At 42.5% G+C, this 15,304-nt stretch overlaps 1 gene segment (V, D, J or C); it reads right to left on the bottom strand.

The window, feature by feature from the left end:
* Nucleotides 1-681: 681 nt before the first annotated feature.
* Nucleotides 682-10,928, bottom strand: LOC139587049 (Ig alpha chain C region-like; the record flags this gene model as incomplete). The annotated part of the segment is given in 4 exon segments: nt 682-1,113; nt 5,984-6,307; nt 7,931-8,269; nt 10,724-10,928. Coding segments are annotated over 4 exon segments (1,268 nt in total), but the record flags the coding sequence as incomplete, so codon positions are not given.
* Between the last annotated feature and the right edge of the window lie 4,376 nt (nt 10,929-15,304).

Here is a 15,304-nt window from a genome sequence, read left to right on the forward strand (position 1 = left end):
CCAAAATCGGGGGTTTATTGGGGTTTTTTTGGATTTTTTGGGGTTTTTTTGGGGTTTTTTCTGGTCCAAAATCCACGTTTTTTTCTCTTAAAATTCTGCATTTATTATCCTAAAAATTGGCTTTTTTTTGGTCCTAAAAAGTGACATTTTTCATCCAAAAAAATCGACATTTTTGGTCCAAAAAATTGACATTTTTTGTCCAAAAAATCGACATTTTTTTTGTCAAAAATCCATACTTTTTGTCATTAAAAAATCTACATTTTTTGACCAAAAACTGACTTTTTTTTTCCAAAAAATTGACTTTTTTTTCCCAAAAAATCGACTTTTTTTTTTCCAAAAAAAATCGACTTTTTTTTCCCAAAAAAATTGACATTTTTGACCAAAAAAAATTGATTATTTTGACCAAAAAATCGACATTTTTTCCCAAAAAATTTGATTTTTTTGGTCAAAAAAAATCGACATTTTTGACCAAAAAAATTGACTTTTTTTTGACCAAAAAAAATCGACATTTTTCACCAAAAAATCGACATTTTTGACCAAAAAAAATGTGATTTTTTGGACCAAAAAATTGACATTTTTTCATCGAAAAAATCGACATTTTTTCCCTCAAAAATTCGCATTTTTTCACCAAAAAATCCACAATTTTCACCCCAAAAAACAAAAAAAAATCCAAAATTCAAATTTCCTGAAATTTCACTTTATTTTCAATAATTTCAATAACAAACGGTGTCAGAATCAGCGAGAACCACGGAGACGTTGACGCTCTGCGGCCGCGCCGAGGCCCTGTCCAGGCTCCTCTGGATGAATTTCATCCCCACCCCGTCGTGCCCCACCACGCACCCCGAAGACGTCGCCGCGCTTCCACTCCTCCGCCGGCACCTCCAGCTTCGAGTACACCGAGAACCTCCCGGAACCTTCCGGAGCGTCCTCCACCGGCCCCAGCACCGAGAACCTTCCCGGCGCCACCGGCTCGTCCTGCTGGGTCCCAGGTGACGAGGACGTCGCGCGGCCGGAAGCCGCTGGCCAGGCAGGTCAAGATGGCCGACTCGGCCCGCGCCAGGTCCTCGGCCGGAGGCGGGAACACGAAGACCTTGGGAGGGACGGCCTGGCCGCCTGGGGAGGGGCGAGGAGGGGGCGGGGTCAGTGAGAGGGTGGGAGGAGCCGAGGTGTGGGTGGGGTTCTCCGGTTGGAGGAACCGATCCCAGTTTGGGTTCCCAGTTTGAGGAACCAATCCCAGTTTGGAGGAACCGATCCCAGTTCAGTTCCCAGTTGAGTTTCCCAGTTTGAGGAACCAATCCCAGTTTGGGTTCCCAGTTGGAGGAACCATTCCCAGTTTGGGTTCCCAGTTCAAGGAACCAATCCCAGTTTGAGTTTCCCAGTTTGGGTTCCCAGTTGAAGGAACCAATCCCAGTTCAAGGAACCGATCCCAGTTTGAGAGCCATTCCCAGTTTGGAGGAACCGATCCCAGTTTGGGTTCCCAGTTTGAGTTCCCAGTTTGAGTTCCCAGTTTGAGGAACCGATCCCAGTTTGGGTTCCCAGTTTGGGTTCCCAGTTCAAGGAACTGATCCCAGTTTGAAGTCACCAATCCCAGTTTGGGTTCCCAGTTTTGGGTTCCCACTTTGAGGAACCGATCCCAGTTCGAGGAACCGATCCCAGTTTGGGTTCCCAGTTTGAGAGCCATTCCCAGTTTGGGTTCCCAGTTCAAAGAAACCAATCCCAGTTTGGGGTTCCCAGTTTGGGGAACGAATCCCAGTTTGGGTTCCCAGTTCAAGGAACCATTCCCAGTTTGAGGAGCCATTCCCAGTTTGGAGGAACCGATCCCAGTTTGGGTTCCCAGTTCGAGGAACCAATCCCAGTTTGAGTTTCCCAGTTTGGGTTCCCAGTTGAAGGAACCAATCCCAGTTTGGGTTCCCAGTTCAAGGAAACCAATCCCAGTTTGAGTTTCCCAGTTTGGGTTCCCAGTTTGGGAACCAATCCCAGTTCAAGGAACCGATCCCAGTTGGGTTCCCCAGTTTGAGGAACCGTTCCCAGTTTGGGTTCCCAGTTTGAAGAACTGATCCCAGTTTGGGTTCCCGGTTGGAGGAACCAATCCCAGTTTGGGTTCCAGTTTGGGTTCCCCAGTTTGAGGAACCAATCCCAGTTTGAGGTCACCATTCCCAGTTTGGGTTCCCAGTTTGAAGAATGAATCCCAGTTTGGGTTCCCAGTTTGGGTTCCCTGTTTGAGGTCACCATTCCCAGTTTGAAGAATGAATCCCAGTTTGCGTTCCCAGTTTGGGTTCCCAGTTTGAGGAACCAATCCCAGTTTGGAGGAACCAATCCCAGTTTGGGTTCCCAGTTGGAGGAAACCAATCCCAGTTTGGGTTCCCCAGTTCAAGGAACCAATCCCAGTTTGGGTTCCCAGTTTGGGTTCCCAGTTCAAGGAACCAATCCCAGTTTGAAGAACCATTCCCAGTTTGGGTTCCCAGTTGGGTTCTCCGGTTGGAGGAACCAATCCCAGTTTGAGGAACCATTTCCAGTTTGGGTTCCCAGTTTGGGTTCCCAGTTTGGGTTCCCAGTTGGAGGAACCGATCCCAGTTTGAGGAACCAATCCCAGTTTGGGTTCCAGTTTGAGTTCCCAGTCTGGGTTCCCAGTTTGAAGAACGAATCCCAGTTTGGGTTCCCAGTTTGAGGAATGAATCCCAGTTTGAGGAACCAGTTCAAGAAACCAATCCCAGTTCAAGGAACCAATCCCAGTTTGGGTTCCAGTCTGAGGAACCATCCCAGTTTGGGTTCCCAGTTTGAGTTTTCCAGTTGTAGGAACCAATCCCAGTTTGAAGAATGAATCCCAGTTTGGGTTCCCAGTTCAAGGAACCATTCCCAGTTTGAGGAGCCATTCCCAGTTTGGGTTCCCCAGTTTGAGGAGCCATTCCCAGTTTGGGTTCCCAGTTCAAAGAAACCAATCCCATGTTTGGGTTCCCAGTTTGGGGAACGAATCCCAGTTTGGGTTCCCAGTTTGGGTTCCAGTTTGAGGAACCAATCCCAGTTTGGGAACCAATCCCAGTTTGGGTTCCCAGTTTGAGGAACCAATCCCAGTTTGGGTTCCCAGTTTGAGGAACCAATCCCAGTTTCGCCATTTCTCACCCCAAAAAACCCCCAAAAATCTCCATTTCTCACCCCAAAAATCGCCATTTTTCACCCCCAAAATCGCCATTTTTCACCCCCCAAAAAACCCCAAAAATCTCCATTTTTCACCCCCAAAAAACCCCCAAAATCACCATTTTTCACCCAAAAAATTACCATTTTTCACCCCAAAAAATCGCCAGTTTTCACCCCCCAAAAAAACCCCCAAAAATTGCTATTTTTTCACCCTAAAAATCACCATTTCTCACCCAAAAAATTGCCATTTTTCAGCCCTAAAATTGCCATATTTCACCCAAAAAAATCACCATTTTTCACCCAAAAAAATCACCATTTCTCACCCAAAAATCTCCATTTCTCACCCCAAAAAATCCCCATTTCTCACCAAAAAACCCCCATTTCTCACCCTAAAAATCCCCATTTTTCACCCCCAAAAATAACCCCAAAAATCGCCATTTCTCACCCCAAAAAAAACCCCCAAAATTGCCATTTCTCACCCCCCAAAATCACCATTTTTCGTCCCCAAAAAAACCAAAAAAATCGCCATTTCTCACCCCCCAAAAAAACCCAAAAATCACCATTTCTCACCCCTAAAAATTGCCATTTTTCGTCCCCAAAAAAACTCCAAAATCCCCATTTTTCACCCAAAAAAATCACCATTTTTCACCCTCCAAAAAAACCCCAAAAATCCCCATTTTTCACACCCAAAAAATCACCATTTCTCACCCAAAACTCTCCATTTCTCACCCAAAAAATCACCATTTTTCCCAAAAAAAATCACCATTTTTCCCCAAAAAAATCACCATTTTTCACCCAAAAAATCTCCATTTCTCACTCCAAAAAAAATCGCCATTTCTCACCCCCAAAAATAACCCCAAAAACGGTCATTTTTCACCCAAAAAATCGCCATTTTTCACCCCAAAAAATCACCATTTTTCCCCCAAAAAATCACCATTTTTCCCCCAAAAAATCTCCATTTCTCACCCCCAAAAAATCGCCATTTCTCACCCAAAAATCACCATTTTCACCCCCAAAAAATCACCATTTTTCACCCCAAAAAATCCCCATTTCTCACCCCAAAATTGCCATTTTTCATCCTCAAAAAATCACCATTTTTCCCCCTAAAAATCACCATTTTTCCCCCAAAAAATCGCCATTTTTCACCCCCAAAAAAAACCCCAAAATCTGCATTTTTCACCTCCAAAAAAACCCAAAAAATCACCATTTTTCACCCCCAAAAAAACCCATAAAATCGCCGTTTCTCACGCCAAAAATCGCCGTTTCTCACCCCCAAAATCGCCATTTTTCACCCCCAAAAAAAACTCCAAAATCCCCATTTTTCACCCTGAAAATCGCCATTTTTCACCCTCCAAAAAAACCAAAAAAATCGCCATTTTTCACCCTCCAAAAAACCCCAAAAAATCGCCATTTCTCACTCCAAAAATCTCCATTTCTCACCCCAAAAATTGCCATTCCTCACCCCCGAAAAAATCCCCATTTCTCACCCTAAAATCTCCATTTCTCACCCAAAAAATCACCATTTTTCCCCAAAAAAATCTCCATTTTTCCCCAAAAAAATCTCCATTTTTCCCCCAAAAAATTACCATTTTTCAGCCTAAAAATCCCCATTTCTCACCCAAAAAATCACCATTTTTCCCCTAAAAATCGCCATTTCTCATCCTCAAAAAATCACCATTTTTCCCCCAAAAATCGCCATTTTTCACCCCCAAAAAATCACCATTTTCCACCCTAAAAATTGCCATTTTTCACTCCAAGAAACCCCCAAAAATCACCATTTCTCACCCCCAAAAAATGACCATTTCTCACCCCCAAAAATCTCCATTTCTCACCCCTAAAATCTCCATTTCTCACCCCTAAAATCGCCATTTCTCACCCAAAAAATCGCCATTCCTCACTCCTGAAAAATCCCCATTTCTCACCCAAAAATCGCCATTTTTCACCCAAAAAATCGCCATTTTTCACCCTCCAAAAAACCCCAAAAAATCGCCATTTCTCACTCCAAAAAACCCCCATTTCTCACCCCAAAATCTCCATTTTTCCCCCCAAAAATCCCCATTTTTCACCCTCAAAAAATCCCCTAAAAATCCTCCATTTCTCTCCCTAAAAATCACCATTTTCACCCCAAAAAAATCACCATTTTTCCCGCAAAAATCGCCATTTTTCACCCCAAAAATCGCCATTCCTCACCCCCAAAAAAATCACCATTTCTCACCAAAAAAATCACCATTTTTCACCCCAAAAAAATCACCATTTCTCACCCCCAAAAAATCGCCATTTTTCACCCCCAAAAAACCCCCAAAAAATCGCCATTCCTCACCCAAAACTCTCCATTTCTCACCCCCTAAAAATCACCATTTTTCCCCAAAAAAATCGCCATTTTTCACCCTCCAAAATAACCCAAAAATTTGCCATTTCTCACCCCAAAAAAAACCCCAAAAAATCGCCATTTCTCACCCAAAACTCTCCATTTCTCACTCAAAAAATCACCATTTTTCCCCCAAAAAATCGCCATTTCTCACCCCCAAAAAATCTCCATTTCTCACCTAAAAATCACCATTTTTCCCCCTAAAAATCACCATTTTTCCCCAAAAAAATCGCCATTTTTCACCCCCAAAAAAACCCATAAAATCGCCATTTCTCACCCCCAAAAAATCTCCATTTCTCACCTAAAAATCTCCATTTCTCCCCCCAAAAATCCCCATTTTCCCCCCTAAAAACCCCCCAAAAAACCCCAATTTTCCCCCCTAAAAAACCCCAAAAAATCCCCATTTTTCCCCCAAAAATCCCAATTTTTCCCCCCATTTTTCCCAAAACCCCCGTTTTTCCCCCCAATCCCCGCACTCACCCGTCTCCTTCCTGGCGCTGGCTCTGCCCTCCTCGCCCTCCTCGCCGTCCCTCACGGCGCAGGTGAATTCCTCCCCCGAGTTCCAATCCTCGGCGCAAATCCCCAGAAAGTTCCGCACCTCGTAGAGGCCGTTCGGGAGCCGCTGGGCGGGGCCTGCCGTGGCCACGCCCCCCGAGGCCCCGCCCCCCGAGCGGCTCCAGGTGAAGCGGGCGGAGCCCGGGTGGCGGAGGTTGGAGGCGACGCAGGTGAGGTTGGGGTGGGTGGACAGGTAGAGGTCGGCCAGGGAGGGCGGCAGCAGCGCCACCGACAGGGCGGGGACGGGAGCTGGGGAGGAGGAGGAGGGACGAAAAAAATAAAATTATTAAAATTTATAGGGATTGTTAAATTGTTTTTTTTGGGGGGAAATATTATTTTAAAAATTATTATTATGATTAAGTAATATTTATTAAATATATTATTATTTTTTTATTTTATTATTTTATTTTATTATTTTATTATTATATTTATTATTTTTTTATTTTATTTTATTTTATTATTTTATTATTTTATTATTTTATTATTATTACTATTATGTTATTATACTTACTATATTATTACTATATTATTATTATTTTTATTATTAAATAATATTTATTAAATACTATTATTATTTTAAAAATTTATTATTATTAAGTAATATTTATCAAATATTATTATTGGTTTTATTATTGTTATTATTATTATATTATTATATTAATATTATTTTATATTATACTATTATTACTATTATATTATTATTATTACTATTATATTATTATTATAATTATTAAATAATATTTATTATTATTATTATTATCATCATTATTATTATCATTATTATTATTTTATTATATTATTGTTACTATTATTATTTATTATATTATTATTATCATTATCATTATTTTTATTATTATTATGTTATTATTATTTATTATATTATTATTATCATTATCATTATTTTATTATTATTATTTTATGATTATTATATTATTATCATTATCGTTATCATTATTTTATATTATTATTATTACTATTACTATTACTATTACTATTCCCAATTATAAAAGAAAAATCCCTCAAAAATTCCAAAAAAATTGCCCCAAAAAATTCTTTAAAAATTCCAAAAAAACCCCCAAAAATTTTAAAAAAAACCCCAAAAAATTCCAAAAAAATTCCCCCCAAAAATTCTTAAAAAGTTCCAAAAAAATTCCAAAAAAATAAAAAAATTCCCAAAAAATCAAAAAAAAATCCCCCAAAAAATTAAAAAAAAAATCCAAAAAAATCCCAAAATAATTCCAAAAAAATCCCAAAAAATTCTTTAAAAAATTCCAAAAAAATTCCCCAAAAATCCCCCAAAAATTCCAAAAAAATCCCGCAAAAAATTCTTAAAAAATTCCAAAAAAATCCAAAAAATATTAAAAAAAAAATTCCCCAAAAATAAAAATCCCCCAAAAATTAAAAAAAAATCTCCCAAAAATTCTTTAAAAATTCCAAAAATATAAAAAAATTCAAAAAAACCCCCCAAAAAAATCCCAAAAAATCCCCCAAAAATTCCAAAAAAAATCCCCCAAAAATCCCCCCAAAATTAAAAAAAAAATCCGAAAAAAATCCCAAAATAATTCCAAAAAAATTCCAAAAAAATTCTTTAAAAATTCCAAAAAAATCCCCAAAAAAGTCTTAAAAAATTCCCAAAAAAATTAAAAAAAAATCCAAAAAAATCCCAAAAAAATCCCCCCAAAATTCAAAAAAATCCCCAAAAAATTCCAAAAAAATCCCCAAAAATTTTTAAAAAAATCCCCAAAAAAATCCCCCCAAAATCCCAAAAAATCCCCAAAAAATCCCCCCAAAATCCCAAAAAATCCCCAAAAAATCCCCCAAAAATTCCCCAAAAAACCCCCAAAAATCCCCCCCAAAAAATCCCCCTCTTACCTGTACAGTAGGTGCTGATGTTGGCCTCCAGGGGCGCGGCCAGGTGGGCGTGGCTCGCCCGGCAGGTGAAGGTGGCGCCCGAGTCCCACAGCTCCCGGCTGACGTTGGCGCGGCCGCTCAGCGTCGTCGTGGCCTCGTGGCCGGCCCCGCCCTCCTCGCACTTCGAAGTCTCCGCCTCCAGGTCGGCGTCGCGGCCGTCGACCAACCAGGTGAGGCGGGCGTCGCCGGCGCCACGCCCCCGCAGCTGGCAGAGCAAGAAGACCTGGGGCTCCTCCGGGTGGGATTGGTTGGGGTCGCTCAGGAGGGAGATGGAGAATTTCGGGGTGGGCTCGATGCAGACTGGGGAGGAAAGGTGGGGCACAGGTGAAGGCGAAATTCCCGTCCAGGTGACCCCGAAAAATCGCAGGAGGAAAAGGGGAAAACAACAAAAAAAATGGAGCCAAGATGGCTGAAAATGGGAGGCAAGATGGCCGAAATTGGGAGGCAAGATGGCTGAAATTGGATCCAAAATGGCCGATTCAAAATGGCCAAAATTGGATCCAAAATGGCCGAAATTGGGAGCCAAAATGGTCAAAAATTGGGGCCAAAATGGCTGAATTTGGATCCAAAATGGCCGAGTCAAAATGGCCGAAATTGGGATCCAAGATGGCCGAAATTGGGAGGCAAAATGGATGAAATTAGGATCCAAAATGGCCGATTCAAAATGGCCGAAATTGGGGCGAAAATGGCCGAAGTTGGATCCAAAATGGCCAATTCAAAATGGCTGAGATTGGATCCAAGATGGCCGAAATTGGGATCCAAGATGGCCGAAATTGGGAGCCAAAATGGATGAAATTAGGAGCCAAAATGGCCGAGTTAAAATGGCTGAAATTGGAGCCAAAATGGTCGAAATTGGATCCAAAATGGCCGAGTCAAAATGGCTGAAATTGAATCCAAAATGGTTCAAAATTGGGGCCAAAATGGCTGAAATTGGATCCAAAATGGCCAAGTCAAAATGGCTGAAATTGAATCCAAAATGGTCCAAAATTGGGGCCAAAATGGCTGAAATTGGATCCAAAATGGCCGAAATTGGATCCAAAATGGCCGAGTTAAAATGGCTGAAATTGAATCCAAAATGGCTGAGAAAAAATGGCCAAATTTGGATCCAAGATGGCTGATTCAAAATGGCCGAAACTGGGAGCCAAAATGGCTGAAATTGGATCCAAGATGGCCGAAATTGGGAGCCAAGATGGCCGAGTTAAAATGGCTGAAATTGGATCCAAAATGGCCGATTCAAAAAGGCCAAAATTGGGAGCCAAGATGGCTGAAAATGGGAGGCAAGATGGCCGAAGTTGGAGCCAAAATGGCCGATTCAAAATGGCTGAAATTGAATCCAAAATGGCGGATTCAAAATGGCGGATTCAAAATGGCTGACATTGGATCCAAAATGGCCGAGTCAAAATGGCCGAATTCGGATCCAAGATGGCCGATTCAAAATGGCCGATATTGGAGCCAAAATGGCTGAAATTGGGATCCAAAATGGCCGAAATTGGATTCAAATTGGCCGATTCAAAATGACCAAAATTGGGGCCAAAATGGCTGAAATTGGATCCAAAATGGCTGAAACTGGGAGTCAAAATGGCCGATACAAAATGGCTGAAATTGGAGCCAAAATGGTCGAAATTGGATCCGAAATGGCCAAGTCAAAATGGCTGAAATTGAATCCAAAATGGTCCAAAATTGGGGCCAAAATGGCCGAAATTGGATCCAAAATGGCCGAGTTAAAATGGCTGAAATTGAATCCAAAATGGCTGAGAAAAAATGGCCAAATTTGGATCCAAGATGGCTGATTCAAAATGGCCGAAACTGGGAGCCAAAATGGCTGAAAATGGATCCAAAATGGCTGAGTTAAAATGGCTGAAATTGGAGCCAAAATGGCCGAAATTGGATTCAAAATGGCCGATTCAAAATGGCCGAAATTGGGGCCAAAATGGCGGAAATTTCTTCTAAATGGGCCCCAAAATTCTTCCAGGTGGGTCAAAAATGGACCCAAACCCCTCCAGGTGTCCCCAAACCCCTCCAGGTGTCCCCAGGTGTCCCCAGGTGTGCCCAGGTGTCCCCAAACCCCTCCAGGTGTGCCCAGGTGTGCCCAGGTGACCTCCAGGTGTCCCCCAGGTGTCCCCAAACTTCCTCCAGATGCCCTCAAACCCATCCAGGTCACCCCAAACCCCCTCCAGGTGTGTCCAGGTGTCCCCAGGTGACCTCCAGGTGACCTCCAGGTGACCTCAAACCCCTCCAGGTGTGTCCCCAGGTGTGTCCAGGTGTCCCCAAACCCCCTCCAGGTGTCCCCAAAACCCCTCCAGGTGTGCCCAGGTGTCCCCAAAACTCCTCCAGATCCCCTCAAACCCATCCAGGTGTCCCCAGGTGTGCCCAGGTGACCTCCGGGTGTCCCCAAACCCCCTCCAGGTGTGTCCAGGTGTACCCAGGTGACCTCAAACCCCCTCAAGGCGTCCCCAAAACCCTTTCCAGATGCCCTCAAACCCCTCCAGGTGTGTCCAGGTCACCCCAAACCATGTTCAGGTGTGTCCAGGTGACCTCCGGGTGTCCCCAAACCCCTCCAGGTGTGTCCAGGTCACCTCAAACCCCCCTCCAGGTGTGCCCAGGTGTGTCCAGGTGTACCCAGGTGACCCCAAATCCCCTCCAGGTGTGCCCAGGTGTCCTCAAACTCCCTCCAGGCATCCCCAGCTGTCCCCAAACCCCTCCAGGTGTGTCCCCAGGTGCGTCCCCAGGTGCGCCCCCAGGTGCCCTCCTTACCTTCCACCTTCTCCTCGTAGTCCTTGCCCTGGTGCCTCACCCGGCACACGAACCCCTGGCCCTCGGCCGGGGCGGAGCCCAGGCTCACCTGGGAGCTCGCCCCGAAGCTCCCGCTGCCCGTCTGCACTTCCGGAAAGTTCCGGGAGGCGGCGCCCGAGGCCAGGCCCCGGCCAGGTGATGCCGGCCGGCGGCGGGAAGAAGCCGGAAGCGAAGCAGCCGAAGGTCACCGGGCCCTCGCACCTGTCGCAGGTGCGGAGCGGGAAAATGCTGGGGGAGTGGGGCGGGCTCTGTGTGGGGAGGGAGGAAGGAGGGGTTTGCATAATTAGGCCACGCCTACGTTGGGGTGGGAGAAGTAGCGCGAGAAAGGCGGGAGTAGCCCCAAAAAATTGCACCTAAAATTGGCCCAAATTTGCACTAAAATGGCCAAAAATTGCTCCTAAAATTGCCCCTAAAATTGCTCCTAAAATTGCCCAAAATTTCCCATAAAATTGCCCAAAATTTGCAATAAAATTGCCAAAAAAATTGCCCTAAAATTGCCCAAAATTTCCCATAAAATTGCCAAAAATTTACACTAAAATTGCCCAAAAATTGCCCTAAAATTGCCCTAAAATTGCCCAAAAATTGCTCCTAAAATTGCCCAAAAATTGCTCCTAAAATTGCATAAAAATTGCCCAAAAATTGCCCAAAAATTGCCCTAAAATTACCCTAAAATTGCCCAAAATTTCCCATAAAATTGCCAACAAAATTGCCAAAAATTTGCCCTAAAATTGCCAAAAAAATGCCAAAAAATTGCTCCTAAAATGGCATAAAAATTGCCCTAAAATTGCCCTAAAATTGCCCTAAAATTGCTCCTAAAATTGCATAAAAATTGCCTTAAAATTGCCCTAAAATTGACAAAAAATTGCCCAAAAATGGCCAAAAATTGCTCCTAAAATTGCCAAAAAATTGCCCTAAAATTGCCCTAAAATTGCCCCTAAATTGCCAAAAAATTGCTCCTAAAATTGCCAAAATTTGCCCCTAAAATTGCCCAAAAATTGCCCCTAAAATTGCCAAAAAATTACCCTAAAATTGCCCAAAATTTCCCATAAAATTGCCAAAAAATTGCCAAAAATTTACACTAAAATTGCCAAAAAATGGCTCCTAAAATTGCATAAAAATTGCCCCTAAAATTGCCAAAAAAATTGCCCAAAAATTGCTCCTAAAATTGCCCTAAAATTGCCCCTAAAACTGCCTAAAAATTGCTCCTAAAATTGACAAAAAATTGCCCTAAAATTGCCAAAATATTGCTCCTAAAATTGCCTAAAAATTGCTCAAAAATTGCTCCTAAAATTGCCCAAAAATTGCTCCTAAAATTGCATAAAAATTGCCCTAAAATTGCCCAAAATTTGCCCTAAAATTGCCAAAAAAGTTGCTCCTAAAATTGCCAAAAAAATTGCTCAAAAATTGCTCCTAAAATTGCATAAAAATTGCCCTAAAATTGCCCAAAATTTGCCCTAAAATTGCCAAAAAAGTTGCTCCTAAAATTGCCAAAAAAATTGCCAAAAATTTACACTAAAATTGCCAAAAAATTGCTAAAAAATTGCTCCTAAAATTGCTCCTAAAATTGCCCTAAAATTGCCCAAAAATTGCTCCTAAAATTGCCAAAAAATTGCTCCTTAAATTGCCCTAAAATTGCTCCTAAAATTGCCAAAAAATTGCCAAAAAATTGCTCCTTAAATTGCCCTAAAATTGCTCCTAAAATTGCCAAAAAATTGCCAAAAAATTGCCCCTAAAATTGCCAAAAAATGGCTCCTAAAATTGCATAAAAATTGCCCCTAAAATTGCCAAAAAATTGCCCAAAAATTGCCCAAAATTTGCCCTAAAATTGCCAAAAAAGTTGCTCCTAAAATTGCCAAAAAAATTGCCAAAAATTTACACTAAAATTGCCAAAAAATTGCTCCTTAAATTGCCCTAAAATTGCCAAAAAAATTGCCAAAAATTTACACTAAAATTGCCAAAAAATTGCTCCTTAAATTGCCCTAAAATTGCTCCTAAAATTGCCCAAAAATTGCCCAAAAATTGCCCAAAAATTGCCCTAAAATTGCTCCTAAAATTGCCCAAAAATTGCCCTAAAATTGCCCAAAAATTGCCAAAAAATTGCTCCTAAAATTGCCCAAAAATTGCCAAAAAATTGCTCCTAAAATTGGAGGAGAGGAGGGTGAAAACGGAGCCAAGATGGCCGACATTGGATCCAAATGGCCGATCCAAAATGGCCGAAATTGGATCCAAAATGGCCGATCCAAAATGGCCAACATTGGAGCAAAATGGCCAAAATTGGGTCCAAAATGGCCGATCCAAGATGGCCAAAAATGGAGGAAAAATGGATCCAAAATGGCGGAAATTTGATGCAAAAATGGTCAAAACTGGATCCAAGATGGCCACTTAAAAATGGCTGAAAATCCAATCCAAGATGGCCGAAATTGGAGCCAAAATGGCCGATCTAAGATGGCCGACATTGGAGCAAAATGGCCGATCCAAAATGGCCGACGTTGAATTCAAAATGGCCGATCCAAGATGGCCGACATTAGATCCAAGATGGCCGAAAATCCCATTCAAAATGGCGGAAATTGGATCCAAAAAGGCCGAAAGTGGAGCCAGAATTGGATCCAAAATGGCCGACATTGAACTCAAAATGGCCGATCCAAGATGGCCGAAAATCCAATTCAAAATGGCGGAAATTGGATCCAAAATGGCCGAAAGCGGAGCCGGAATTGGATCCAAAATGGCCGACATTGGACCCAAAATGGCGGATCCAAGATGGCCGACACTGGATCCAAGATGGCCGCAAAATCCAAATTCAAAATGGCGGAAATTTGATCCAAAATGGCCACCATAGAACCCAAAATGGCCGCCGCAAAATGGCGGATCCAAAATGGCCGCCGCTGAACCCCAAAACGGCCGAAATTTGCTCCAAAATGCCCCCAAAAAAAAGGGGGGGGGCAGGAAAACTTCGGTGGGCGTGGCCTCCCCCTCCTCATTTGCATACCCGAGCCCCGCCCCGCCCCCAGGAAACCCCAAAACCTCGAAAATTTCCCCCAAAAAAACCACAAAAAAACAACAAAAGGAAACCGCGGTTTCCGATTGGCCACGCCCCGTCTGGGGGCGACGTCGCCTCGATGACGTCACCAGGCCACGCCCACCCCCATAGGTGAGAGCAGCCGGGTCCAGGTGAGAATTTTGGGCTGAATTTCTCCAATTTTGGGCAATTTCGGGGCGATTTTTTTGCTTTTTTTTTTGTTTTTTCAATGCCGGGCTCAGTTTTGGGTCGAATTCGGGCATTTTTGGGGTTTAAGCTCGGTTTTAGCAAAGCCTCGGCCGTGAGAAATTCGGGGTAAAAATTCTGCAATTTTGGGCAATTTTGGGGCAATTTTGGGCAATTTTGCTCAATTTTAGGCAATTTCGAGCTTTGAGCTGAGCCCCAGGCTCGGTTTTGGGGTGAATTTTGCTGATTTTGGGTCTAAACTCGATTTTACCAAAGCCTCACCTGAGCTGGGCTCACCTGAGCAAATTTTGGGGCAAATTTCTGCAATTTTGGGCAATTTTCTGCAATTTTCTGCAATTTTCAGCAATTTTTAAAATTTTACTCTCAGTTTTGGGGTAAATTTTGCTGACTTTGGGTCTAAACTCGGCTTTAACAAAGCTTCACCTGATCTGAGCTCACCTGAGCAAATTTTGGGGCGAATTTCTGTAATTTTGAGCAATTTTAGTGAATTTTTGGCTGATTTTAGAATTTCTGATTCAGTTTTGGGGTAAATTTTGCTGATTTTGGGTCTAAACTCGGCTTTAACAAAGCCTCACCTGATCTGAGCTCACCTGAGAAAATTTTGGGGCAAATTTCTGCAATTTTGGGCAATTTTCTGCAATTTTAGTGAATTTTTGGCTGATTTTAGAATTTTAGGCTGAATTTTGGGGTGAATTTTGCTGATTTTGGCTTAAACTCGGTTTTAGCAAAGCCTCACCTGAGCTGGGCTCACCTGAGTGAATTTTGGGGCAAATTTCTCAAATTTTGGTCAATTTTTTAGCAATTTTCATCAATTTTGTGCATTTTTTTAAATTTAGGCTCAATTTTGGGTTGAATTTTGTGGGTTTTGGGTTTAAACTCGGTTTTACCAAAGCCTCACCTGAGCTGGACCCACCTGAGTGAATCTGGGGTAAGTTTTGGGGATTTTGGGCAATTTCGGGCAATTTTAGTGAATTTTTGGCTGATTTCAGAATTTTTGGCTCAGTTTTGGGGTGAATTTTGGGGATTTTGGGTCTAAACTCGGTTTTAGCAAAGCCTCACCTGAGCTGGGCTCACCTGAGCGAATTTTGGGCCAAATTTCTGCAATTTTGGGCAATTTTGAGCAATTTTAGTGAATTTTTGGCTGATTTTAGAATTTTAGTCTCAATTTTGGGGTGAATTTTGGGCATTTTGGGTCTAAACTCGGTTTTAGCAAAGCCTCACCTGAGCTGGGCTCACCTGAAGAGATTTTGGGCCAAATTTCTGCAATTTTGGGCAATTTTGGGGCAATTTTTCAGCAATTTTGGTGATTTTTTACATTT

Source organism: Agelaius tricolor, unplaced genomic scaffold, assembly GCF_023055355.1.
Source record: "Agelaius tricolor isolate 1412-34295 unplaced genomic scaffold, bAgeTri1.0.p SCAF_170, whole genome shotgun sequence".
Taxonomy (NCBI): Eukaryota; Metazoa; Chordata; class Aves; order Passeriformes; family Icteridae; genus Agelaius; species Agelaius tricolor.